This window comes from Salvelinus fontinalis, chromosome 26 (genome assembly GCF_029448725.1).
Source record: "Salvelinus fontinalis isolate EN_2023a chromosome 26, ASM2944872v1, whole genome shotgun sequence".
Lineage (NCBI taxonomy): Eukaryota > Metazoa > Chordata > Actinopteri > Salmoniformes > Salmonidae > Salvelinus > Salvelinus fontinalis.
Window position 1 is genome coordinate 25,433,168 of NC_074690.1, and position 26,685 is coordinate 25,459,852.

At 40.9% G+C, this 26,685-nt stretch overlaps 2 protein-coding genes across 8 annotated transcripts in view; one reads left to right on the forward strand and one right to left on the reverse strand.

Moving 5' to 3' along the window:
* The window catches only part of LOC129824001 (nonsense-mediated mRNA decay factor SMG7-like), a 36,716-nt gene extending 22,840 nt beyond the window's left edge, over window positions 1-13,876 (reverse strand). The window contains exons 1-18 of one of the 6 annotated variants that reach the window (XM_055883238.1): window positions 13,639-13,876; window positions 11,875-11,909; window positions 11,391-11,508; window positions 10,966-11,098; window positions 9,616-9,787; window positions 9,436-9,507; window positions 9,131-9,281; window positions 8,768-8,903; window positions 6,391-6,553; window positions 5,914-6,073; window positions 5,645-5,715; window positions 5,489-5,549; window positions 5,245-5,364; window positions 4,602-5,019; window positions 4,262-4,403; window positions 3,964-4,103; window positions 3,497-3,733; window positions 2,657-3,025 (exon numbers count right to left, since the gene is read on the reverse strand). In XM_055883238.1, the coding sequence (XP_055739213.1) occupies window positions 2,657-3,025; window positions 3,497-3,733; window positions 3,964-4,103; window positions 4,262-4,403; window positions 4,602-5,019; window positions 5,245-5,364; window positions 5,489-5,549; window positions 5,645-5,715; window positions 5,914-6,073; window positions 6,391-6,553; window positions 8,768-8,903; window positions 9,131-9,281; window positions 9,436-9,507; window positions 9,616-9,787; window positions 10,966-11,098; window positions 11,391-11,508; window positions 11,875-11,909; window positions 13,639-13,664 (2,724 nt within the window). In that variant the 5' untranslated portion in view covers window positions 13,665-13,876. Of the gene's footprint in view, window positions 1-2,656; window positions 3,026-3,496; window positions 3,737-3,963; window positions 4,104-4,261; window positions 4,404-4,601; window positions 5,020-5,244; window positions 5,365-5,488; window positions 5,550-5,644; window positions 5,716-5,913; window positions 6,074-6,390; window positions 6,554-8,767; window positions 8,904-9,130; window positions 9,282-9,435; window positions 9,508-9,615; window positions 9,788-10,965; window positions 11,099-11,390; window positions 11,509-11,874; window positions 11,910-13,638 lie in introns of all 6 variants that reach the window. The other 5 variants (XM_055883239.1, XM_055883236.1, XM_055883237.1 and 2 more) reach the window with 5 other exon arrangements.
* Window positions 13,877-15,282: 1,406 nt separating this feature from the next.
* Window positions 15,283-26,068, forward strand: LOC129824003 (nicotinamide/nicotinic acid mononucleotide adenylyltransferase 2-like). Of its 2 annotated transcripts, none has more exons than XM_055883244.1 (11): window positions 15,283-15,509; window positions 17,976-18,064; window positions 18,668-18,735; window positions 19,803-19,881; window positions 22,409-22,550; window positions 22,774-22,854; window positions 22,978-23,022; window positions 23,248-23,324; window positions 23,726-23,827; window positions 24,026-24,093; window positions 24,688-26,068. In XM_055883244.1, the coding sequence occupies exons 1-11, from the start codon at window positions 15,425-15,427 to the stop codon at window positions 24,788-24,790; spliced, it is 939 nt and encodes a 312-aa protein (XP_055739219.1). In that variant the 5' UTR covers window positions 15,283-15,424; the 3' UTR covers window positions 24,791-26,068. The 2 variants fall into 2 exon arrangements, with proteins under 2 accessions (XP_055739219.1, XP_055739220.1); XM_055883245.1 differs by having other exon boundaries at window positions 22,409-22,538.
* The last annotated feature ends 617 nt before the right edge of the window (window positions 26,069-26,685 follow it).

Sequence of the window (26,685 nt, forward strand, 5' to 3'; positions counted from 1 at the left end):
TCAGGAAGTTAAAGCTTGGTCGCAAATGGGTCTTCCAAATGAACAATGACCCCAAGCATACTTCCAAAGTTGTGGCAAAATGGCTTAAGGACAACAAAGTCAAAGTATTGGAATGGCCATCACAAAGCCCTGATCTCCAACCTATAGAAAATTTGTGGGCAGAACTGAGAAAGTGTGTGCGAGCAAGGAGGCCTACAAACCTGACTCAGCTAAACCAGCTCTGTCAGGAGGAATGGGCAAAATTCACCAAACATATTGTGGGAAGCTTGTGGAAGGCTACCTGAAACGTTTGACCCAATTTAAAACAATTTAAAGGCAATGCTACCAAATACTAATTGAGTGTATGTAAACTTCTGACCCACTGGGAATGTGATGAAAGAAATTAAAGCTGAAATAAATCGTTCTATTATTCTGACATTTCACATTCTTAAAATAAAGTGGTGATCCTAACTGACCCAAGACAGGGAATTTTTACTAGGATTAAATGTCAGGAATTGTGAAAAACTGAGTTTAAATGTATTTGGCTAAGGTGTATGTAAACTTCCGACTTCAACTGTAGCTCCCAATCGTTTGCTCAAACAACCAACAAGTATGGTCAGTCCAATAGCAGATCTTTAAAACCTACATGCTGGACATATTTCCTGTGGGTCCAGGACAGGATTTCCGAAGCATACACCAGGCCAATAAATGAGTCCAGCGAGACCAAATGGACTCAAATCCAACATTTAGTGTCGAGTAGGCTAATGTACCCTTCAGCATAGGCATCATATAACCCAATACGCATCCTCTCTGCACTTTCTTACAACAGTTACACCAAATCGTAAAACACACTAAATTGTAAAAAAAATAAACATAAGCTAGGTTTCCATCCAATTGGCGACAGATGATTTTCATGTGAATATTCTAAAATCCGCATTAAAAACAACATGCGCATTTTACCACCAGAGATGCGTTTCCATCAAATAGACTTGTTGAGGATAAAAGGTTGTGCGTGATGACATAGAGCACATAAAAATACCTTCTACAGTTAAATTCCCATGTATCGAATAAAAAAAACCTAAGTTAAACGGGTTTCCGTTGCATTTTCAACGCTGATGGTTTTCGCACAAAAAATGTTGCGTTAGATAGCAAGTGTGTCCACTCTGGTATTGGCAGGTGCGCTCTAGCCAATAGCTCGCAGATACAGTGGGGATAGGCCTTTACACGGAAACCAAACCGGTTGCGCTTGTGCGCCATCGTGCATGCATTTATTTTGTCCCCCTACACCAAAAGCGATCACGACACGCAGGTTAAAATATCAAAACAAACTCTGAACCAATGAGATTAATTTGGGGACAGGTCGAAAAGCATTAAACATGTATGGCAATTTAGCTAGTTAGCTTGCACTTGCTAGCAATAGGAAATAAGAAATAGGAATGACTTCTATTTTAGCCCTTGGTAACACAGATGCTCGTTGGCGTGCGCGAGCAGTGTGGATGCAATAATTGAATAACATGGATTTCTACATTTACTTTGCGACGCACGCGACATGTCCTGTCTGGTTAGCATGTTAGCCAACATTATGAGATTATTATGGACAAAAGAGCAAGATAATTTTTATTTGTCAAATGACAGCCAAGCAAGCAGTGATGATCATGTCACCAGAATAAGACCCTCGATATTTATTGGAAAGGAGCATCAAGCTTGTACTCATCACCTTGTACTTTCACAACTTATTTCATCTGTAGCCTAATAAACTGCATACTTTCCCGACGTAGTGGGAGGACCACGTGCTCGCATGACTCCAAGTTTACTTCAAATATTGATTCAATAATAATTATTATATCGCACAAAGCATTTCCACAGACATCACATAATTAATTTCAACAAAAATATCCCACCTTGTCTAGCATATTTAAAATTTTAAAAAATGTACCCCCTTTTCCTCCCCAATTTCGTGGTATCCAATTGTTAGTAGTTACTGTCTTGTCTCATCGCGACAACTCCCGTACGGGCTCGGGAGAGACGATGGTCGAGAGCCATGCGTCCTCCGAAACACAACCCAACCAAGCCGCACTGCTTCTTAACACAGCGAGCATCCAACCCGGAAGCCAGCCGCACCAATGTGTCGGAGGAAACACCGTAACCTAGCGACCTGGTCAGTGTGCACTGCGCCCGGCCCGCCACAGGAGTCGCTAGTGCGTGATGAGACAAGGATAAACCCTCCCTAACCCGGATGACGCTTAGGCCAATTGTGCGTCGTCCCATGGACCTCCCGGTCGCGGCCGGCTGCGACAGAGCCTGGACTCGAACCCAGAGACTCTGGTGGTCTCTCAGCCTTAGACCACTGCGCCACCCGGGAGGCCTAGCGTATTTTGTTTTGTCGACATTTGGAAAGTTTACAGGCAAATGTTCTGTTTCAATCACGACTGTCATGACTTTTATCCGGCATATACTTTACTCACATAAAAAAAGGTTGGATGGAACTGGTTATAGAAAAGAGCATAAGACCAAACCTACTCCACAACCTTTCCTTCTCCTTAAACTCTCCATTCCCTAATTTGCAGCGTTTGTTCCCAAATGGAACCTGGTCAAAAGTAGGGCACTAAATAAGGAATAGAGTGCCATTTGGGATGCAACTTAGGTCTAGGTGGTTGAGGAGTACACCAAGACTCACCTCAAAAGGAGGCCCCCTGGGTGTGTTGTCTTGGTCTGGGTGGAAGGCCCCAGGGGGCAGCCGCTTGCCCATCCTCTCCCCCACCATCGGTCTGTTATCCCCCATGCGGTAGGAAGGGTCCCAGTAAAAATCCTGCATTTTCACATCCGGGTACTTCATCTTCTTGTCCATGCTGTTCTGCTGGGGAACCGTCTGCATGGCGTACTGCTGTTGCTCAAAGAGCTTGAGGGGTTCCTGGGGGCTTCCCATGTAGTAGGGCTGCTTGACAGGCATCTGCATGGCCTGCATCTTCTGCATGGTGGGCTGGGTCTGGTGCTGCTGGGCCTGGTGCTGGCCCCACATCTGTCCAGCCTGATCTACCTGCATGTACTGTTGGTCAGGAGGAAAACAGGACACTTGTCAAAAAAACATCCCTGCAGTTCAACACACTAAAACAGTCCATCTATGCAGGAAAAACATGATGCCCGTCATACAAGTTTCAAGTTGCAATGCAAAACAGTAAAGCTGCCTCTAACAGACAAGCTCATTAATTCCGGCAGAATACAATTTTTTTGTTTTTTTTTTTGTTTTTTTTCATTTAACTAGGCAAGTCAGTTTAGAACACATTCTTATTTTCAATGACGGCCTAGGTTTACTATCTTGTTTAGGAGCAGAACAGACTTCCCTTGTCAGCTCAGGGATTCGATCTTGCAACCTTTCGGTTACAAGTCCAACGCTCTAACCACTAGGCTACCTGCTGTCATCAGTCCTGTAAATAACCATTCTGGCTCTCAACAGACTGGACTGATGTTATCTATTAGTATCTTACCAGTCCAGAACCATTGTGATCTATAAATTTACCTGCTGCATCCCTGGATGGTGAGGTGGGCTCTTTCCCAGCTGTACTGGCTGCACAGGCTTGGTGGGTGACTGCTGCTGTTGGACAAGAGCCTGGACCTGGAGCTGCACCTGCTGCATGGTCTGGGAAGGCTGTTGCTGGGGCTGTCCCTGGGGAGCACCTTGGTTCATCGCCCCTGGCACTGACGGCCTCTGCTGGCTGTATGGAATGTGCGACGGCTTCCCAGCCTGAACCTGCACCTGCTGGATGCCATGAAAAAATACTTTTTATGGTATCGTTTTTGGTTCCAAGCACATTTGTATATGTTTGCACAAGAGGATCAGGGGGTGGTTTTCCAAATTAAACATAGTCCTGGACTAAAAGTCATTTCCAATGGAGATTTTACATTAAAAGTCCTTTTAAATCCAGGATTAGGCTTAAATCTGTGTCCGCTATTCTGGCCCTTAGACTTGAGCACGTCTCCCTTTACCTGCTGGGCACCGGGCTGCTGAGGGTGGGAGGCCGACTGCAGGAACGGCCCGGGGACAGACATGCCCGTAGAGAAGGTAAAGCCGGGATTCATGGAAAACGCCACGGGAGGAGGGATCACATAGGCCGGAGGGGGGAAACCTGGAAAGATCAAGTTAATTTATTCACATGGCAGAATACAATTGAACTGCAAACAGTTTCAACATAAAACAGAGAAGGTTATTCACTACTCTTAGATCTAAAAATCTTTTAAGTGTAAAATGTTTAAATCTAGGCACTGTGAGAGGTGGTGCTAGTACCTTGTCGGCTGGGCAGTGGAGGGAAGGCTCCCGGGTGGTGGATGGGGATGAACTGGGAGGAGCAGGTAGTCTGGGTCTGAGTGACTGGAGTCTTCCTGGCCTCAGACACTGGCATCTTCCTCATATCCGACTGGGCTTTCACCTGCATGAAGACACACAAACTCAGTCAGTAAAGTACTTTAGCCTTCAACCACAGTAAACATGTCTGAATCCCAAAGGGCACTCAGTGGGCCTTGGTCAAAAGTAATGCATTCTATAGGGGGTAGGGTGCTATGTGGGATGCATACAAACAATCACAGGATATATCCCAACTTAAAGAAAAAACATTTATTTGTTTGACCTGTTTCCCTGCGTCTGCAGCTTTCTCATGGCTGTTCTTCTTCACCTCACTCTTCCTCTTGCCATCCCTCTTCTGCTCTCCTTTTCCCGGCACTCCGTTGCCTTTGCCGAAGTCCCTCCGTTCCTTCCCTGCCTCCTTCTGGTGGTGATTGCGGCTAGGCTCCCTGCTCTGCTCCCGGGGCTTGATGTTCTCCTTGAAGGTCACCACGGGCCTCTCGCCGATCTCCAACACGCTGTTCTGGGTCTTGCCCATGGACAAGACTGACTTCAGGCCCATGTTGCCCTCGTTGGGGGTCTGCTCACTGTTGGAGGACTCCTGGAGCACAGGGGCATCCTTCTCCTGGGGCTCCTCGATGGCCAATTCCTCGATGTCGGTGATGAACAGCAGCAGGCCATCCCTGACTTTGTACTGAATCAGCCTGAAACATAGTACACACAAGATTACTTTATTATCCAATGTACATGGGAGTCCAAAGCAAACTTGTCTTCTGCTTTATTCCAACCCCTCCAAAACACACAGGCATTGTGAAATACTGTTGTATCTTTTAAAAGTAAGCAATTATTCAAAGATGGAAACTGCTTTTATATTGTTGTTATGGATGTGGTAGTTCAAAACAGTAGTGGGTAGAGAGAGGAAGACTCACCCTGGCTGGTTGTCTGCCACCCATTTCCCCAGGCTGATGAGCCTCTGATGACGGGCACGGACTGGCAGACCCTCCTTGTCCACAGCAACACCCTGGTGGCCTTTAGTGAAGTCAAGGGTCCTGGAAAAGGAGTACACCAAAACAGACCAGGGTTAATACAATAAAACACGGAACATGGTATGCACACAACGACACATTCTATATGGAAGAGAGGCTGAGACAAAAGGGGATGTACTGTATGTACCGTAGCGCTGGCCTGAGAGCCAAAAACCCCTGCAGTTCAAACTCCTCTGGAAGTGGAGTTACTGGAAGAGAGAGGTAAGGGACATTATTTAGAGACAATCAACAAAAAGTGAAACAAATTTGTATATCAAAAGCAGAGATATCAAATGGCCATTACTTGATGCACAGGAAACATCATCTTCCTTTGGTTGGAAACTGTTCAGAATGGACACCAGCCAAGGCCAAACACTAAGGTGAAATAAGAGCAAAATCTTGTTTAACTAAATGCAGACAATACAAAACCACATTCAAAAGTATTACTGCTATTGCTAAGATATAAAAGAAAAAAGTCCAAAACAAATAACACGCTACAACACCAGACAGGCAGAATGTATCTAAACACCTAGAGGGCAAACAGTGACATTGAAAGAGAAAAGATACACATACTACTGTCGTCTGTCCACGGCACCATCCTGAAAAACGGTAGGTCGTAGTTTGAGCCAGTCCAGGGACACCTTGATGGCTGGCAATGGACATTCTCCCATGATCTCCTCTCCTCGGTTCATATTCAGCAGTGCTCGGCTACACATGACACCAAGAAATGACACTGTGGGAAAGGAAGAGGGCCTTAAAACACCAACAACAACCTGGCTCCTTGAATCGTTCCAATTCCACAGAGTGAGGTCGAGGAAAGAGTTACAGATAATCTGCTAGTGGGGCCGTGAGAAAGCACCCTGCAGTTGACACAGTTCAATCTAAGATAACTGATTTGGTAACATCGATCTGTACTTCCAGATTATTTTTTTAAAAAGCAAGTAAAACTCCAAATCTAAAAACAGCAGTTGCATAACCACGAACAGCCATGTCATTCACAAGGTAAGTTGTATCGTGCATATTGAGAGACAATTGGAGTTGGGGACATACTGAAGAGACCGAGAAGTTGGAACCAGCCGATTTGCTCCTCGGAGCTGAAGCTCTGGTCGTCTGTTTCATTTCCGAAGTCCCTCAGATGGTGCAGCTCAAACATGTTGATAATTGTGATGTGGACCAGCTGCTGGGAGCTGAAGGCTTTCTGCAGAATCAGCCGCTACAAAAAAACAAGGGTGTTTAAACTACTTTCATATGGAATTGGGGTAGCTTCAGACGTTTTCGGGCAGTTTCCTGGACACAGATTAAGCCTAGTCCTGAACTAAAAAAGTACTTTCAAAGAATATTCTCCATTGAGAGTCAAGGACTAGTCAAGGACTAGGCTTAATCAGTGTCTGGGAAACCGGCCCAAAGACTTTCATAAAATGGTACATATCCAAGACCACTCTATTATCTACGCTTACAGACAGAACTCACAGTATGATGCCTATTCATTTTTTTTTTTTAAGTAGATTTTTAAGATCTGCTAATATTTGTTTCAAATCCAATTCAGTCTTTTTTTTGCCACATTCTTGCCGGGATAAGCTTTTCTAATCGCCAGTGCATGGCAAGTTGGAGTACATATGAGCCAATGTCTATTTGAATAAATCCATTGAATAAACACCAAAGAAATCAATTATTAATTTGTTTTAGGCAGGTCTTAAGAAACATAAGACCAATAAAATGTATTCAAAATAATAGAACGCCATATTTAGCTTTTAACTATGTTATTAGTCTGTGCGGCCTGATGAAATCAATAGTTAATTAAACAGACAATACACACTTAGGCTACCCTGATCACAGTCACAGATTTTATAGTAGGCTATGAATATAAATGAAATATAACACAATACACAACTTGAGTCACGGCAACGTGTGGAACCGCTGTCATTAAAAAAGGTAATATTTTAAAAACAGAGCCCAAGCTTTTCAGATCCCCGTTTCATCTCTTTCCTACCATCACTCCACTTTGTTAGGGAGCAGGGTCTTACACCGAGTATCCTCATCATGATACCGATAGAAAATAATAGCAATCTAGATTTTCCAAAAACATGCGAGTCTCATGTTCATATTTCACAGGCTACGTGGGCTTTTAGACAGTTGCCTATACGTGATAGAGCAAAATAATAGGCCTACTCTTGATTTAGGCTCCATTATTGCATGCTAAATGTTTCTGATCAGTGATAGATGAGCAAACAAATAGATGAGCTTTACCACCTCCACGTATTTGCCCAGCCAGAGAATTAACCAAATATACAGACAGATTCAGTGAAACAAAATCACATTGATTGATTAAGTCACAGGCATTTGGTCAGGAGTAGGCCTAGTCTACTAAGCAACTGAAGAGCAAAATAATCCACTTGTTAAATTATATGGAACTAAAATAAAAAACACAATTTAAAAGATTTAGCTGAACAGGGTTTATATAAGGAAATCAGTCAATTGAAATAAATTCATTAGGCCCTAATCTATTGATTTCACAACTGGGCAGGAGCTTAGCCATGGGTGGGCCTGGGAGGGCATAGGCCCACCCACAGGGGAGCCAGGCACAGCTAATCAGAATAAGTTTTTCCCCCAACAAAAAGGGCTTTATTACAGACATAAATACTCCTCAGCAGCAGCACCCCACCCCCCCAACTTGACAAGTTTATCACGAGCAGCACTCACCTCAATTTAGATAATATTTCCCCAGGCTAATTGTAGCCTAACCAATATCCAAACAGCGATTCAGTAAAAACGAAATACATTTTTTTTTAAATCTGATTTTTTTTTGATATATCAATACGATCGAGTCCCCACGCATGTCTCAAATCAGCGCTGAAATAGTTGACCACACGCAGGTATAGGCTATTGCTTCAAATGCATTATAACAATTGGATAACTTTGGAAATTTCAGTAAGCAACAATTTGATGGCTTCAATTGCATTAGCCTACTTTACTCCAATATTTACGTAATTCAGTGATATTTATTCAAACGGGAATTATATATGGATCCATGCAGTTGAGGTTAAGAAAACAGTACATGAGTGGGCTATGCGAAAACATGGGTGCCTTGCAAAGTTTAGAACTGCCAGGAGGATAGTAGTAACGGGCGCTGCCTAGCAACCATCCAAGACCTTAAGAGCCAAGTGTGCGTGCCAATGCTGCCTCAGCATTACAGATACATTTCATACTAAGCCGTAAGCAGAACAATACCGCAATCATGACTAGGTCATTAGGCAGAAATAAAATAGAGGCTTTGTCACCAGTAATAGCTTTCATCTATAAAGAAAAGTCTGCAAAAAGTTGACAGGATGTTTAAGTTGGTGGCAACACGTCTTGGTTTGAAAAGTGTATATCCTTAGTTCCCCTTCACAAAGTATGCAAGGATTTAAACTTTACTTTAAAACATTACCTGAAATTGTTCTTCCAGCTTTTCTCTCAGGTTGTTAAGCTTCTCCAGGCTCTTGCTCAGGTAAACGTGACCATGGAACTTGATGAAGGCCTTGATGAAATCTGACACACTCCACTTTGTTTTGACCTCATCACGGCTGAAGACGAAACAGGGATTAAGTATACATGGAACAACTTTAACTCCTAAAGTCCATACACCGTAAACCAGCTGGGTGATATCAACACCAGTTAAGATGGAAATCAAAATGCTCATTAGTCCCATCCCAAATGATGGTTGATAAAGGTGGGAAAATAAATAAAGTTAAGCAAAACATCTTCAAAAGAGCAGTTGAAATGAGGCTACAATAAAAATGCTCAATGATACCTTTCAACAGCTTTAGCGAGAGCTTTCTGCAGGTTGGTGGAGGCTGCAGGGAAAGGGAACTTGACAGCAATGCTCCTGCAGTAGTAGAATATCGTTGTGAGGTGGTCCCCTTTAGAGGAGGCCAGGATGGCCAGCTGATTGTAAGGCTGACCTGTTGGAAGAGAGACATTGACAGATCAACAGGTTGACAGAAGACTTCATATACTGAAATTATTTCCCCGTCAGGTGAAAGAAAAAAGCACATTAATGCTGCGTGTGTCAGTTAACAAAAACTGTACAGGAAAACTTCTTTATAAAGTACTTACCATTTGAAGGAACAAGTTGAGCTGCGTGTCTGTAATAGGACTCCGCTTGGCTGGTTTGGTTGCGATACCGTGCTGGAGGGGGGGGGTAGCATATAAGCAAAACTCCTCAAAGCATTGCTTTGACCACAAAATGATCTGCACAGTTAAATTATTTTGTAGCGAATATGTGACAACACTCACCGATGTCTCCGAGGTGGACGAGACAATGCTGGCAGATATAAGAGCAAGAGCTGGGTTGGGGTTTTACAATGGCGCTGGTGTTGGTCTGTTTATTGCTGATAATTCCAAGCTGAGATGACTTCACACGGCAAGGCAAGTCCACGTTGAACACGGTACACAGCTCCTGTAGTAACTGTTAGAGGCCAGGATCAATTATTTTTAAGAGCAGCCGAGTGCTGCGTCATTTTCACGTTGTAGATCTTCAAATATAATTTCATGTGTAATGTGTTGACCCCAGTTTTGAAACATGTCTGTCCCGACTTCTGTTATTAAATGTCTGATGTATGAATGCTGTTCTTTTGTATATAATGTTTTCATGTTTAGACAGGAAGCTACAAAAGTATCGGGACAGTGACATTTCTTGTTGTTTTGGCTCTGTACTCCAGAACTTTGGATTTTAAATTATACAATGACTGGAGTTAAAGCTGCCAGCTTTAATTTGGGGGTATTTTCATCCATATCAGGTATATATAGTCCCTTCATTTTAAGGTGTATTTGTGTATTGTGTATTAAAGTAGTAAAAAGTGTCAGTATTTGGTCCCATATTCATAGCACGCAATGAATACATCAAGCGTGTGACTTATGTTGTATATTGTTCACTGTTCAAATAAACTTAATAAATACATTTAAAACATCATTTGAATTTCTGATGAACATACACTATCCAGTGCCTTCGGAAAATATTCAGACGCTTTGACTTTTCCCAAATTTTGTTACGTTAGTCTTATTCTAAAATTGTTTTTTTTTTAAATTCTCAATCTACACACAATACGCCACAACGACAAAGTTAATTTTGCAGCATTGAAGGTCCCCAAGAACACAGTGGCCTCCATCATTCTTAAATTAAATACGTTTGGAACCACCAAGACTCTTTCTGAGCGATCGGTGGAGAAGGGCCTTGGTCAGGGATGTGACAAAGAACACGATGGTCACTGACAGCTCCAGAGTTCCTCTGTGGAGATGGGAGAACCTTCCAGAAGGACAACCATTTCTGCAGCACTTTTTTATATAAACACACACATACATTAAGTTTTTTGTTTGTTTGTTTTTTGCTTTGTCATTATGGGGTGTTGTGTGTTGATTGATGAGGGGGGAAAAACTATTTCATAAATTTTAGAATTAGGCTGTATTGTAACAAAATGTGGAAAAAGTAAAGGGGTCTGAATATACTGTGTGTATGTGTACACACACACTAGTTTTTATGGTTATGACATTTTATTTTCATAACTGTCTTCAACCATAAACATTGGTTACGCAGTTATATGGCAATTGTGCCAGACCTAGTTAGGCTACGTTGTAGTTGCAACTTACTTGTGTGTAGAATCCACTAGCTGCCTCGAGAAATAGGGACAGATTGGCCTGCACCTCACTTCTATTGGGGTTGGCTCGGTTCTTGGCTTGACTCTGTAGTGTTGTTATTTGATTTTTAAAAGCATGGTTCCAGCTGAAAAATAGAGGAAAACAAATACCTTTTAGTTTAATCAAACAGCTGATGATAATCAATCTAATTCCAACAATACAACAGGTGTATTGTGCTTGAGCGCAAGCTGACTCACTAAACGTATCTACCGTCTTTATAGTTGTCTTGCAGTCTTACAAATATAATTGTATAATTGAGGACCATCTAATTGTTAGGAAGCAAGATTAAGACCCCTAGACCTAGCAAGAGAAGCGATAGTAGTAGGCAGGCTAATCGGTTTCATAACATAATCAATGTAAGGTCAACTGGGGCTTACAGATCTTGCTCCACTTTCTTGTCCAAAGCATACTCCAGATCAGTCACCAGCATCTTCTGGTACAAGTCCTGAAGCGCTTGCCTTGAAGTCCAGACCTCTGCTGCACCAAGCTTAAAATCTAGGGGAAAAGATGACACTCACTGATCTTTTATACACTTCAAATGGATTACGGTACAGACTAAACCACTAGAATGAGATTATATTTCTATAGGCTAAACATCCTTCATCAAATAGGCCTACAACAGTGAGACTATTCATAGATACCATGGGATACATATGCAGAATATGACAAATTAATATGCAATCCCTGTCCCTGTGGGGCTTATCAACATCCAAAAACAGACAAGTATAAAACCTTTCAAGAACAAAACTTTCGACATTAAGAGAATATATTATCAAAAGCAATACTGTCTGCAATTCATACTCTATATGCAGGGGTTGTGGATTAAAACAAAGCAAGCCCAAATTTGAGGTGTGAACATACCTGTCATGTCAGCCTTCAGGGCCTCTGCCTGCCTGCTTGGTTGTAAACAAACAAAAGAGGCGGCAAGCTAAGTCAATCAATACAGACCCACTGAGAACCACATCTTACAACGCTACCTAGTATAAACCATAATGAATTAAAATCAGTGTATTGGATATTTAAAAAGATTAACATGAAAACTATGGGGATTAAAGACAGGGTGTGCTAGTCCTCTGACACTAATTCCTAAATTCAATCAAACATGTAACAGGAGATTGTATTTGTGGTTTGACATGCTGGAAAGGGATAGGCTAAAAACTACAGATACTACTAGTTTCAATGGAAACTGAGCACTATTTGCCAGAAAACAGGAGGATACATATGTTTTCGTCTTATGTAATATACTACTTCTCATGATCGCATCTTTCCATCGCCAATAGACTGCTTTATTGGATTACTATGCATTCAAATGATACAATACTACTGGTATCTCGTAAACTAAGCAAGATTGGCCATATACTGTTGTTATTATCCTTCATCGTGTAGCTCAATGGTCGGGCTAGGGATGAAGAATACTAATATACAGGGCTCACGCTACCAGTGTAGGGGGTGAAGTGTTTCTGCTCCTGTATTTCTTAAACCACGATTTGCTCTAACATCCCAATATCTGTTAACCAAATATTAGCCAATTCCTCTCTGATATGACAAAGGACCTGTATATTTTCATAAAAACAGCAAATTATTGGTTTCATTTCGTGAGACATGCACAGTGAAGTGTCAATCCTGCAAACTCGCACTCAAACAGGCCAAACTGGAATGCATGTATACCAAATGTAATCTAGTGTTAGCCAAAAACTGTCACCAGTCGCTGGCTGACTACGATTTTAGATTGATTATAGTGGATGAATCTATGGTTACATTTGGCTTGCTGATTTTACTTGGCGTTTGATTTACAACATCCTTGCCTGGATAATCCAATGTCACTGACACTAGTCTGAGCTGCTAGGTAACGTTTGGCTAAAGCCAAGGCCCATGTAGCCAGCCATTTAAAAAAATTATTGTTAGTAATCAATGTGGACAGAAAGGTTCACTGCAGTGACTAACATTAGCTAACTAATCCAGTTTAGCAAGTTAAATGGTAGACATCCGGACTCAGGTTGACATCCATTAGCTAACTAGCTACCAAGCTAAAAACGACATGCCCTGCAGGCTAACGTTAGCTAACTACCAAACAAGGGCAGGGGCGCTACTAGGTTAGCTAGCTAACGGCAGCCTATGATTAAACTAGTTATCCGTTCGCTAAGTAACGCGCTCGAGAATTAACTTAGTAACATTAGCTAGCTATCCATTTTCCTTACGACACATACTACTTCCATTCATTCGCTATGGAAATAACCATAATGGTTAGTAAAAACTTGGCTAACGTGTTATCGTATCGGCCGAGCAAGCTAACGTTAACTAGTTAGTCATCCTAACGTTACCCGCGAGCTCGAAAAACTACTGTGTACTTTAACTCACTAACATGCTAATAACTGACCCTAATCACAGTCACATACGTTTTTTACACGAATAAACAACAAGGATGGCATCTTTAGTGAAATTTCGTTCAAATAGGTAACGTTAGCTGCTAGCTCAAATAACGCATTTTCCTGTTGTGCGTTGCTAGCTAACGCTGCTGGCTAATTAGCTAGACAGAACGGACATTTATGGCGATAACAGAAATAAGATTAAGCAGTAGGTGAGAAGAAGAAAAAAAACGTCTAAAATGTAGAATTTCAAATTTACCGTAAATATTGGGCGCAGAGGTTCATCCTGTCCGATCGCCGGTCTTTAGACAACGACTGGTCCAAAAGCAAGAGCTACTCCCGGCGCCATATTGTTCGTCACTCTGTCACTAACAGAGCCACCGGCCCAGTTGCTGCGTTCTTGACAACTCTGAAACTCAAAAACCTCTGAGTTAAAAATTTGCGTACGGTATTTGTGTAGAGCTTCCTATTGGTTGATTCTGAGACTTTCCGAGTGGGAAACTCTGACCTAATCCTTCTTCGAGTTTCCAAGTCGGAATATCCGAGTTCCTGAGTTGTTTTGAACGGGGTAAATGTACACCATGCAAATTGTGAGCGGCACAAGGTATGGTCAAGTTTTGTTTCAAGCCAGTGAGTCTGCTTCGCGGTCACACTGACCTACAATAATACATCCATTCTGATCTCAATTGCCTTGGGCGGAATTAGGAAAATTATCAAAATGTACCTAGCCTAACCTAGGCTAACTAGGTTAACTAAGAGGTTAATCCTAGTCTATACTAGAATGGAATAACCCAGACATTTACAGTTCGATTGCCTTTTTCACATCACAAGTCGAGTCAACTTTGACATAAGGGTCCTGACCTCTTGGCAGATATATTAGGTCTATGCTCGTTCACAACAGGGAGGTTGCAATACTGCACACAGCCAACCCCAATGCGAACAGGGGAACACAACAGGGGATCACAACCTTAAAAAGACAGCAGAATTATCCCACCTCTGCCACCAGTGTAGTGATTAAAAGACAAATCAAATTCGGAACAGCCAGAATGGGGCTTGAACCAGCGACCCTGCTGTTATGGGGCGAGCACAGCACCAGGGAGCCCAAGACCAGACCAATTTTAAAGAGAACATGGTAGTCTACACTCACATTCATGGAGTCTATGAGGAAAATACGTTTAATTTCACTATATAACCAATTAACATTAACTCAATGATTTGTTGAATTTTTAAATGCATGATAGGGTCATATACTGTCTATTATGTACAGCTATCACAGCAAATGTATAGGCCTAATTATTATTATTATGATGGTAAATTGTCCATGGGCCACACAAACCATAACTGCAACTTGAGGTTATAGTGCCAGCGCAGAAAGGATGGAATGTTCTTTACATGAAAGAATACCCACTTGCCACATCAAATTATGCATTTTGTGACAAAGTGACACTTTGCTTCTTGAATGTCCAATATCTTGAAAACTTGACTGCTGACATTCAAAACATTTTGGGACCGTATTAACAGTGGACTAATAAAAAAAAATACAAATATATAGTTTTTGAGTGGAGTTTTCCCTTAATTAAGGTAAGCCTATAAGACTAAGGCCATCAGCCCTTTTAACAACAGTTAGTTCAGTGTTCTCACTTAATCTCATTTCTAAACCGTCTAGGCTACTCGAGTCAGAAGCAAATTAATACTGGAGTAGTAGGTCTAATTAAAAACGGAAGAAACATTTCGATCAGTGGCTTGCCCCATTTTGTGGCAAATTTGCCAGAGGCTACATACACTAAGTCTATAATAAAAGCCAATGTAGCCTACCTATTGTTTTAAATTGTATTCTAAAATCAAACATTTTCAAATGTCCATTGCTGTGAGTGCCTTTGGTCCTGTGCCTTTAATATAGAGTGCAGTGACGCTCTGTATCCTGCGAGGAGACTTGGTTACTGCCGCATCCAAATGAACCTCGCCTCTCTCTGCGGTCGTTAACAGCAAAACAAAGAAGAACAAATCGGTAGTTGCAGAAAAAGAGACTCATATCCAATCATATCATGACGGACAACACTAAAACGCACGTTATTTTGCTGTCATGTGGAAGTTTTAACCCCATCACTAAAGGACACATTCATATGTTTGGTAAGCATTACCTATGCGTTCTTCTGTATATTTTGAAGGGATGTTTGGTGCCCCAGATGCTGTGGGTAGGATATTAGTTTAAGAATGAGAAGGCGTTCAGGGGTCTACATTACTATGGCAATTAACCTATATATCAGTATTATAATATCAGAATTGGGTGACGTTGGGTAGGCGTTTTGCCATAGACCTTTATGGTATTTGCTGTCCACGAGGGGGGTGCTGAAATGGGCGACGGCCTCAGTGACGGAAATATGATTATGTCAATTAAGTTAAAGTCTTATCATTGAATTTCACGTGGGGGTCTTTATTTTGCTGTGTGTTTTTGAACACCACGTATGTTTAAAATAATTACATGAATTAACACCAGAACCGTTCCATCTACAGGTTATTATTACTATATTGAACGCACGGTATCATTTCAGTGTAGTCTACGTTGGTGTATGCTGCATAGCCCGACCAGCCCTAAAAACAATAGCAAATGGATTTGGAAAAAGTAGGCTAGGCTATTTTGAGAATGTATTGCAGTATACGGATGTTGAGCCACTGGACACAGGGGCATCTTGAGCATGTTTGGGATTTGGTTGCCTGATAGCACATACTGCGTCACTCATAACGAATGAGAAATCGTATCTCAAATCGTAATAGCATACAATCAATCTTACTGTGCAGCCGAGCAATAATGTAAAACAATCGGCTAAACACAACAGGTATTCACCAATTCATGGAAATGCAGCAAAATATCAAGGCAACACAAATGGCAAATCTAAATCTCTTGACTAAATATTTTCTCATTTTTGACATATGTGTGGTCCTGTATATCCTTTCTTTTTCATGTTCTGTGACTGCAGACTTGCAATTTGATTGATCCATTGAGGCAATTGCGTTATTGTCTTTGCCTTAAATGTTATCAGTTTTCAACGGACATTTCGTCAATTAAATATCTGTGGACTATTTCATCATGGTTTTCTTGTTGCTTTAAATATTAGGCTACTTATCCAGTACACACAATTCAGTAATGGCACAGTGCCACAATTAGGGATATTTCACATTTCAACAGCCAGCCAGTTGCATCAGTATATTGACGTAAACAATCACAGAATAACTAGTAAAGTACTCTATTTTATAATACAAACCATTATCATAAAAGATAGTTAAATGACCGTCATCCAAAGTTAGGGTACACCATAGGCTAGTACCCTGAAAAATAACAAAATCCTAAGAGATAGTCATTAGAATAGATTGAGTGAAATCATTATGCTGCAGCAGTAGTAAGTGAACCTAGAATATTATGGGGCAGAGGGGGAAAGCATCCATGTTTCCATGACCTATTTTTCACACCACCTCTCTGTATGCCTTGGAGTGGCAGTTCTGGAAAAATGAAAGTACTGTAGTTGCTCATAGGGAGCAATGGAAACTCCCCAGTGAGCCCTTCTGACTCACAGCAGGATTACATGAAAGAACAGAAAGTGATGAAGCAAATACATGCATATATCAAGGACTAGGACTACTGAATATGAAAAGTTGTGGATGGTGTCAGATCATGCATTTCAATAGTTATTCAGTTTAATCTATTTTTCAAGTCATTGTTGAGAAGAATTGTGATTCTCTTGAGAATGTGACGGTGAGACGCTTGTAGCTCATTATCACCTCATTCAATAGTTGCATGTCTTCACTAACCCCTTGTCTGTGTTGCAAATGGCACTCTATTTCCTATATAGTGCACTACTTTTGACCAGAGGCCTATGGTCCCTGGTCAAAAGTAGCACACTACATAGAGAATAGGGTGCTATTTAGGACGCAGCCTTGGTTTCTTTTTTTTGTTGCCCCAATCCATCTGATTTGGAGGGCAACCCCAGATTTCTGACTTTCTCATTAACATTCGACTCAAAACATAGCTTTCTTACTTTCCTCTCTCATACCCCGTCTTCTTGCATGAATAATACATTCTCTAATCATATTAATGTAAATGACTCTATCTGTAGTGGCTCTGCTCAATTTGCACAGGCATTGTACATCATACACTTTGAGCTGGTATACTTGCAACATATAGTCTTCAGTAAGTTTCCACAGACAGGCTTGCTTGAAGAGGACTCATAATGAGTTTCTCTATTAGTGGCATGCAGGCAGTAACGTTACTCCACAACAACAGAGTGAATAGATGAATAGATAAATTCTTGCCCTGTGGTCGAAACAAAAAGTTCTCATCAATCAACTTCCAATTGAAAACAACTGTTATTATAGACTTAATTTGTATCCTAGACTAAAGCATGGCTTCTGGAATAATTTTATTGGTCTCCCTGGAGATATTATGTACAAATTAAATTGCATGTATACTGGCAAACCAGGCTTAATTTATTTTTGGGTTTGCTGATGGCAAACAGGTTACCTGATTAAAACTGTAATATTGTGCACACTATGAACTATGATAAGTATGTTGACAGTTACATACTGTATCTGCTTTTACAGAAAAAGCCAGAGAATACCTGCACAAAACAGGGAAGTTCATTGTGATTGGGGGTATCATTTCACCTGTACATGACTCCTATGGCAAACCGGTAAGAACTTCTTTAACAGTATATTCCCAGAAGGCTTTGTTTGGTATCTATGAAGTTCGAGTAACTAACAAAGAATCCCCTAATCTTATATGACTGACATGAGTATAATTACAGTAATGACGCACAGTAGTGATAGCTTGTGGTTATTTTTATGAATGTGACCTTTTTGTGTGGTCCTCCTGTGTAAGTGTTCATGTTGCATTCAGATTACATAAACCACCTCTAATACTATCGTCATCTATTCTCCCGAGCCGTTTCTGGAATGAATGAAAAGCTTTTCCCAGTTTCTCTCTTTATAAGAAACAGAAAACATGAATAATAAATGTAGGAGAAATGCCGTTTCAGTCAGATCATGAATTTTATGTGCATTTTATATTCCTCACAAATAAAACATGTCAAACCAGTGGATTACCATGCAGAGACATACAATAAATTGAATAAACACAATGTATGAGTTGTAAATGGCACCCTATTCCCAACATAGTGCACTACTTTTTACCAGATATAGTGTGCTATATAGGGAATAGGGTGCACACAATGTGACACACACAATGAACACAATGACTGGTTGAAAACTTTATCAATCCCACCATGTGTTCACAGGGCCTCGTCCCCAGCAGACATCGTCTCACCATGTGTCAACTGGCAGTCCAGTCTTCCGACTGGATCAGGTGAGTCAGTGGCTATCTGCCCAGAACAACAAGGCTGAGTCCCAAATGGCACCCTATTCCCTACATTCTGCACTGCTTTTGTACAAATCAAATCAAACTTTATTTCTCACATGCGCCAAATACAACAAGTGTAGACTTTACCGTGAAATGCTTACTTACAAGCCCTTTATCAACAGTGCAGTTCAAGAAGAGTTAAGAAAATATTTACCAAGTAGACTAAAATAAAAAGTAATAATAAAAAAGTAACACAATAAGAATAACAATAATGAGGTTATATATAGGGGGCACTGGTACTGAGTCAGTGTGCAGGGGTACAGGTTAGTTGAGGTACTTTGAACATGTAGGTGAAGTGAATTGACACTTTGCCTGTTTGATGGTTTGTAGCAGGACACAGCAGGATTTCTTATAAGCGCCCGGATTAGTCTCCCACTCCTTGAAAGAGGCAGCTCTAGCCTTTAGCTCGATGCGGATGTTGCCTGTAATCCATGGCTTCTGGTTGGGATATGTACGTGTAGTCACTGTGGGGACGACGTCGTCAATGCACTTATTGATGAAGCCGATGACTGAGGTGGTGTACTCCTCAATGCCATTGGATGAATCCTGGAACACATTCCAGTCTGTGCTAGCAAAACTGTCCTGTAGTGTAGTATCCGTGTCATCTGACCACTTCCATTGTGCACTATATAGGGAATAGGGTGCCATTTGGGACATAGACCAGGTTAATATAGGTATCATTGTCAGTAGACAGGATGATATCACTTTCTCTATTTGTCCTTTGAGACAGGATGTTTTTCTGGCAATGTTATTATCAAGACATGTGTGAGGTATTTAGCAGATGTGCATTTTCATCAGTTCTATTACCCTACTAATGAAAAGGATAGAGATCAGGGCACGTATTCATAAAGCGTGAGTAGGAGTGCTGTTCTAGGATCAGTTTTGCCGTTTAGGTTATGATGAATCTACAGGAGGGACCTGATCTTAGATCAGTACCCCTACTCAGAGATGCTTTATGAATAGGGGCCCAGAAATGCACAGCTGTTCATCTATCATGTGTTATTTTCCTGCAGAGTGGATCCCTGGGAGTGCTACCAGGACACATGGCAGACTACATGCAGCGTGCTGGAGCATCATCGTGACCTCATGAAGGTAAGCCGGGGATGGTGGGCGGGCGGGGGGGGGGGGGGTGGGGGGGGGGTTCAGGCTGGGGAGTATTTTTCTCCACTAATACAGGACTAATGAAGGCCTAGTTCACCCATTTTGTGACCGAGAAAAAGTATGTATATCATTTTTTAAATTTTATGTACAGTACCAGTCAAAAGTTTGGACACACCTATTCATTCAAGGGTTTTTCTTTATTTGTACTATTTTCTACATTGTAGAATAATAGTGAGACATCAAAACTATGAAATAACACATATGGAATCATGTATTAACCAAAAAAGTGTAAAACAAAATTGTATATTTGAGAAAGTAGCCACCCTTTGTTTTGATGACAGCTTTGCACACTCTTGGCATTCTCTCAACCAGTTTCATGAGGTTGTCACCTGGAGTGCATTTCAATTAACAGGTGTGCCTTGTTAAAAGTACATTTGTGGAATTTCTTTCCTTAATGTGTTTGAGCCAATCAGTTGTGTTGTGACTGTCACATGTGCTCCCTCTCCGGCCTCAAGGTCACCAGGCTGCTCGTGATGGTGCACACCTGTCACCATTGTTACACGCACCTGCGTGTCATCACTCACCTGGACTCCATCACTTCCTCGATTACCTGCCCTATATATGTCACTCCCTTTGGTTCCTTCCCCAGGCGTCATTGTTTCTGTTTCATGTCTGTGCGTTGTTTGTGTTCCTTGTTTTGTATTATGTTGCATTTATTTATTAAAACACTCACTCCCTGAACTTGCTTCACGACTCTCAGCGCACATCGTTACAGTGACAAGGTATGGGTGGTATACAGAGGATAGCCCTATTTGGTAAAATACCAAATCCATATTATTGCAAGAACAGCTCAGATAAGCAAAGACAAACGACAGTCCATCATTACTTTTAGACATGAAGGTCAGTCAAACCGGAAAATTTCAAGAACTTTGAAAGTTTCTTTGAGTACAGCCGCAAAAACCATCAAGCTCTATGATGAAACTGGCTCTCATGAGGACCGCCACAGGAAAGGAACACCCAGAGTTACCTCTGCTGCAGAGAATTAGTTCATTAGAGCTGCCAGCCTCAGAAATTGCAGCCCAAATGCTTCATAGAGTTCAAGTAACAGACACATCTCAACATCAAATGTTCAGAGGAGACTGCCTGAATCAGGCCGTCATTGTCGAATTGCTGCAAAGAAACCACTACTAAAGGACACCAATAAGAAGAAGAGACTTGCTAGGTCCAAGAAACACAAGCAATGGACATTAGACTGGTGGAAGTCTGCCCTTTGGTCTGATGAGTCCAAATTTGATGAGTCCAAATTTGTCTTTGTGAGACGCAGAGTAGGTGAACAGATTATCTCCGCATGTGTGTTTCCCACCGTGAAGCATGGAGGTGTGATGGTGTGGGGGTGCTTTGCTGGTGACGCTGTCAGTGATTTATTTAGAATTCAAGGCACACTTAACCAGCATGGCTACCACAGCATTCTGCAGCGATAAGCCATCCCATCTGGTTTGCGCTTAGTGGGACAATCATTTGTTTTTCAACAAGACAATGACCCAACACACCTCCAGGCTGTGTAAGGGCTATTTGACCAAAAAGGAGAGTGATGGAGTGCTGCATCAGCTGACCTGGCCTCCACAATCACCCGACTTCAACCCAATTGAGATGAATTGGACCGCAGAGTGAAGGAAAAGCAGCCAACAAGAGCTACGCATATGTGGGAAATCCTTCAAGACTGTTGGCAAAGCATTCCAGGTGAAGCTGGTTGAGATAATACCAAGAGTGTGCAAAGCTGGCAAAGGGTGGCTACTTTGAAGAATCTAAAATCTAAAATATATTTTGATTTGTTTAACACTTTTTTGGTTACTACATGATTCCATGTGTGTTGGTTCGTAGTTTGATGTGTTCACTATTATCCACTATTATTAAAAAGTAAAAATAAAGAAAAGCCCTTGAATGAGTAGGTGGGTCCAAACTTTTGACTGGTACTGTATATGTTTTTGATTTATCAGGGGCACCCTCAGCACCTCTTCTCCTGTGGCTTTGTGTATTGCATGAGCTGTACATTTAGCAGTGAAGGATAATATCAAGATAAAATTGTGGTAGTTCAGAGAGGAGAGTTCAAGTTAGCCTACATTGGATGCAACAGAATTAGCTACTGTGTATGGAACTTATTCATAGATGATACATTTATGCACGGCCCACTAGCTAGTTGAAGTGTGTGGTGGAAATATGAATAAAGACTGAGGGCAATTTGAACTGTTTTTAGAAATAGCCTATAACATTACTGTATGCTGCAATTGTTTCCATGGCAACAAAACATTACCGTATTTAGAACACTACAGTATATCAAACCACTGCTGTAATATGTGACAAATCCTTCCATCAGAATGTGGGCAATCTATTTGTGGTGCTGACCTAAGCTGGATCAAATGCCATTTAACGGGACGGAAGGTGTCAATCATGGTATTTTGCCTAGTTAAATAAAGGTTATATATATTTTTTACATGTCATTTTTTTTTCCTTTCCACAGAGAGTCACAGGGTGCATTCTGTCCAATGTGAACACACCGTCCACAACTCCAGTGATCGGCCAACCACAGAATGAGACTCAGACTGCCATCTATCAGAACCACAACACAATGAACAACAAGCCCTCTGCCAGTGAGGGATCATGTACATATATACTACACAAATGTCTTTCAGATCTCATTCGTGCCATTTTCATTAGGTTAACAATAAAGAGCTCAGAAAGTGAAATATAAATTATGATTGATGAGAAGGAGGAAAGGTTGTTGTAATGTACTAAGAAATGGATTGTTTGCTTTCTATAACTTCTTCAATGGATGTAATTTGCTACTAGAAAATGTCTGATGTTTGCTTCCTCATACATAAACAGTTAAGCTTTGGGGGAAGATGAGCGAGAGCTTGGGCAAAATTTGCTGTGTTCGCCCCCACATTGATCGTTTTACCTTTGTGGGTAAGTAGCATGCTACACAAGCAACTTCCTGACAATCATACATTTGTAATTGTATGGTACAGTAAGTTCACAATGATTGATTAATAACCCTTTATTTTATCTTTATTTATTTTATATCAAAAGATGAAAATGCCAACCTTGGTACTGCAATGCGATATGAGGAAATTGGTGAGTTAACACTCTTTTGTATGTCTCCATAAGATTGATGTATTACCAATATTGCATACCGACTGTATATTGTCAGAATACAAAAGCTTTTAACTTGGGTCATTATATTTTCCCTTCACAAACCAAAATAACTTTCATTATTGAATAATTGAACAGGAAGTTATCTTATCCATGTACTTTTTGTTTATTGGGTGTATAATTTCTGTCTTCATGTCTATTGTCCAGAGTTGCGCATCTTGCTTCTGTGTGGCAGTGATCTTCTGGAGTCATTCTGCATCCCTGGCTTATGGAAAGACAGTGATGTAAGTATGCCCTCTCGCTCTTTCACTTCCCTGTCTCCTTAAGTCTGTTGTAAGACTGTCATTCTCACAGAAAATAATAACACTTTTAGTTTTTTTCCCTAGTTATTTTCATACTTTACATAGAATACAGTACATACTTGTCCTAATGGCTTGCCCTGAAGTTCTAAGCAGACATAGTAAGGCCTCTAAAGAGGCCGAAGGGGACACTGGAAGACTAATATTTTTGAATAATGTTGACATTTTAATCTATCCAGTCTCCACATAGGGACATGAATGATAATTATTTAATACCCTAATATGCACAATGTTGCATCCGAGACACTTTACCATAACTATTACAGTGACCCATTTAATCAGCATTATAAGGCAATACTGCAATGTGTCATACAAATGGTTTGCAGATGGAGGTGATTGTGGGAGACTTTGGGATTGTTGTTGTGCCTCGGGATGGAGTTGATACAGAGAGGATAATGAACCATTCCTCTGTGCTGCGCAAGAACAAGGTAGTATCTACATTATGAGCCTATATGAGTCATGAGCTTGGTCAAAAGTAGAAACCCAATAAGCTTGATAATGTAATCTGTTAAAGCTTATTATGTTCATGTCTTAACATGGTACCAACTCTGTACCATAGAAAATTATAAATATCCATTGATACATTTTATAACATGTAAAACTTTCTCTCTGTGTGTTTTTCCCAGGATAACATCACAGTAGTAAAAGACGATGCCAACCACCCTATGTCCATTGTCAGCTCAACCAAGAGCAGGTAAATGTGAATTATAAGTTAGCAACCATCCTATTTTGGGCCTCCGTTAGGCCTATTTAATAAATAATAATACATAATTATAGAATCTACTGTCTTTTATTCACTGTGCACTCTGGTAAAGTTTGGTTCTTTTTCACAAATATGTATCTCTCAAAGGGAAAATCCACTCAAAACCCATCTTTAGCTATTTTTTTCAATAGTCCAATGTTGATACAATTCCAAAATGTTTTGCATGTCAAAGCTCAAGATTTCAAGATATTGGACTTTCAAGAAGCCAAGTGTCACTTGCCACATCATCATGATGATGCAAAATACCAAAATATAGTTTTTGAGTGGATTTTCCCTTTAATGTACCACTTCAGTAGCTGTTTAGTGGCGCTTAGGTATAACCAAAACATTTGCTAAACATTAGGAGGCTGTTTCCCGGAAACAGATTAAGCATATAGTACTAGACTAAAAAGCTTTTTCAATGGATATTCTCCATTAAGCTTACTGTTTTGTCCAGGACTAGGCGTAGTCTACTCCTGGGAAACCGCCTCTAGTTGAACTAAGCTGTTCCCATATCACATTATAATTCTATGTCCCTTCTATCAGACTGGCCCTGCAGCACGGGGACGGCCATGTGGTGGACTACCTGAACCAGACAGTCATCGACTACATCCTGCAGAGTCAGCTCTACATCAATGCCTCTGGATAGGAACTACTGCTCCGGCCTACTGTCATATTGTCCCCGTCTCTCTCTCATGTAAAATGTATACTCCTCTTGAGCTACTGCTTTTCCATTCGAAGGAGCATTAGATATGCATTTCCCTTCTTACTGTATCATAGTGACTCATCGGACCTGTGGATGTACTGTACAGCGAGGTGCTTATGAGCTGTGTGTACGGTGGACCACCTTCACAACTGACTTAGTGTAGGCTGCGCCGGCCGCATGGGATAGTGTTTTTGTCTGTCCCAAATGGCACCCTATTCCCTATATAGTGCACTACTTTTGACCAGGGCCTGTAGGGCTCTGGTAAAAAAAATGGTGCACTTTTTATTCAATACGGTGCCATTTGGGATGCAACCCTTGGTGTCATGAAGAGAGGGTGCAGAGATTGTTACCGAATGAATGTTGGCCTTTGCTGTTTGATTTAAATCTGTCGGTTCTTAGACTGCATGCTTAGAACGTTGTTGTTTGTTTTGGCATGAGTACTTACTCACTTCATAGATATATGTTGTGAAAGTGTTTGCAAAAAGACAAACATATAGTGGGTACCCATCTCTCACTTCATTTTCTATTCACTATAATTCTACTGTGTGTACAGAAGTATCTGTATTGATGTATTTGCGATTGCATATCAATGCCTAAATGTTTTGTCTTCAGTGGGCATTCGTGGAAAATTTAGATTTGTTTGCATAAGACAATGATTTGTACATTGATTTATTTTTGTGTGCAAATGACTTTGCACATTTCTCCTGCTTGCCACTAAGCAAATTACCACGACTCCCAAAGCAAATGCAATGAACCTGTTTCTTACTATGTGCTATGTAGCTAGTTACTTGAGATTCTTAAAAAAATGTGTCTAGTGGAAAAAGCAACAGCACAAACTACAGAAGTGCATTCCATGTGCCTGGGGATGAATTCACAGATATAACAGTCTCCCGCTCCCTTGCACTCAACACTGTCATAATATCATCTACCTGATATAAAATGTGCTCTAATGTTGTTCTGCAAAGGAAGTGGGGACATAGCCTTTGATCAATAGTTTCTTACTGAAGCTTCTCATGTTCAGTGCCAGGACACTTTAGACAGTTCAGTTTAATGGGCATTGAGTGTAATCATTGATTTGTGCAGTAATGATTTCACAGGGTAATAGGGTGTATACAGTATGTGCACATCACAGGACATTGGTGGCACCTTAGTTGGAGAGTACAGGCTCTTGGTAATGGCTGGAGCGGAATAAGTGGAATGGTATTAAACACATCAAACACATGGTTTCCATGCTATTCCTTTCGCTCCGTTCCTGCAATTATAATGAGCTGTCGTCCCCTCAGCAGCCTCCTGTGGTGCACATTGTGCCCAATTGGTCAATGCAAAATAATGACGATTATTTGGTTTAATTAGTGTCTCTAATTGTTACCAAAGCATCTTGCATTCATATCTATCCATTTGGATAAGAATATTAGGTTATTCAATCTTAATATCAGATGAAGCAAAAGCAAAATACATTCCACTGCTTCCTGCAATCTCACGGTTCATAATTTATAAGAAATGGACACACAAGTGCTACTAGTTGTCAATATTGTAGCGTTGTATAAGCCTGGCATGATGCAAGACTATCAATAGTACACTGTGTGTAAGATGTTCTAGACAAACAATATTGCTTCTTTATGTGTCATCCGAGTGTAATGAACAAACTGAACTGGGTCCAATATCCCTTCAAGCAGATGGTCTTTATACATGCATCCCTTGAGTCTTTCTATCAAACATCTCAGCAGGGTACTCCTTACATACTCAACATCAGTTATTTGGTATTCTTCAAAGACTGGTTTAGATAAACAAGATGTGGAAAATCTGATATGAAAAATAAGCATCGTCGTGGTCCTAGT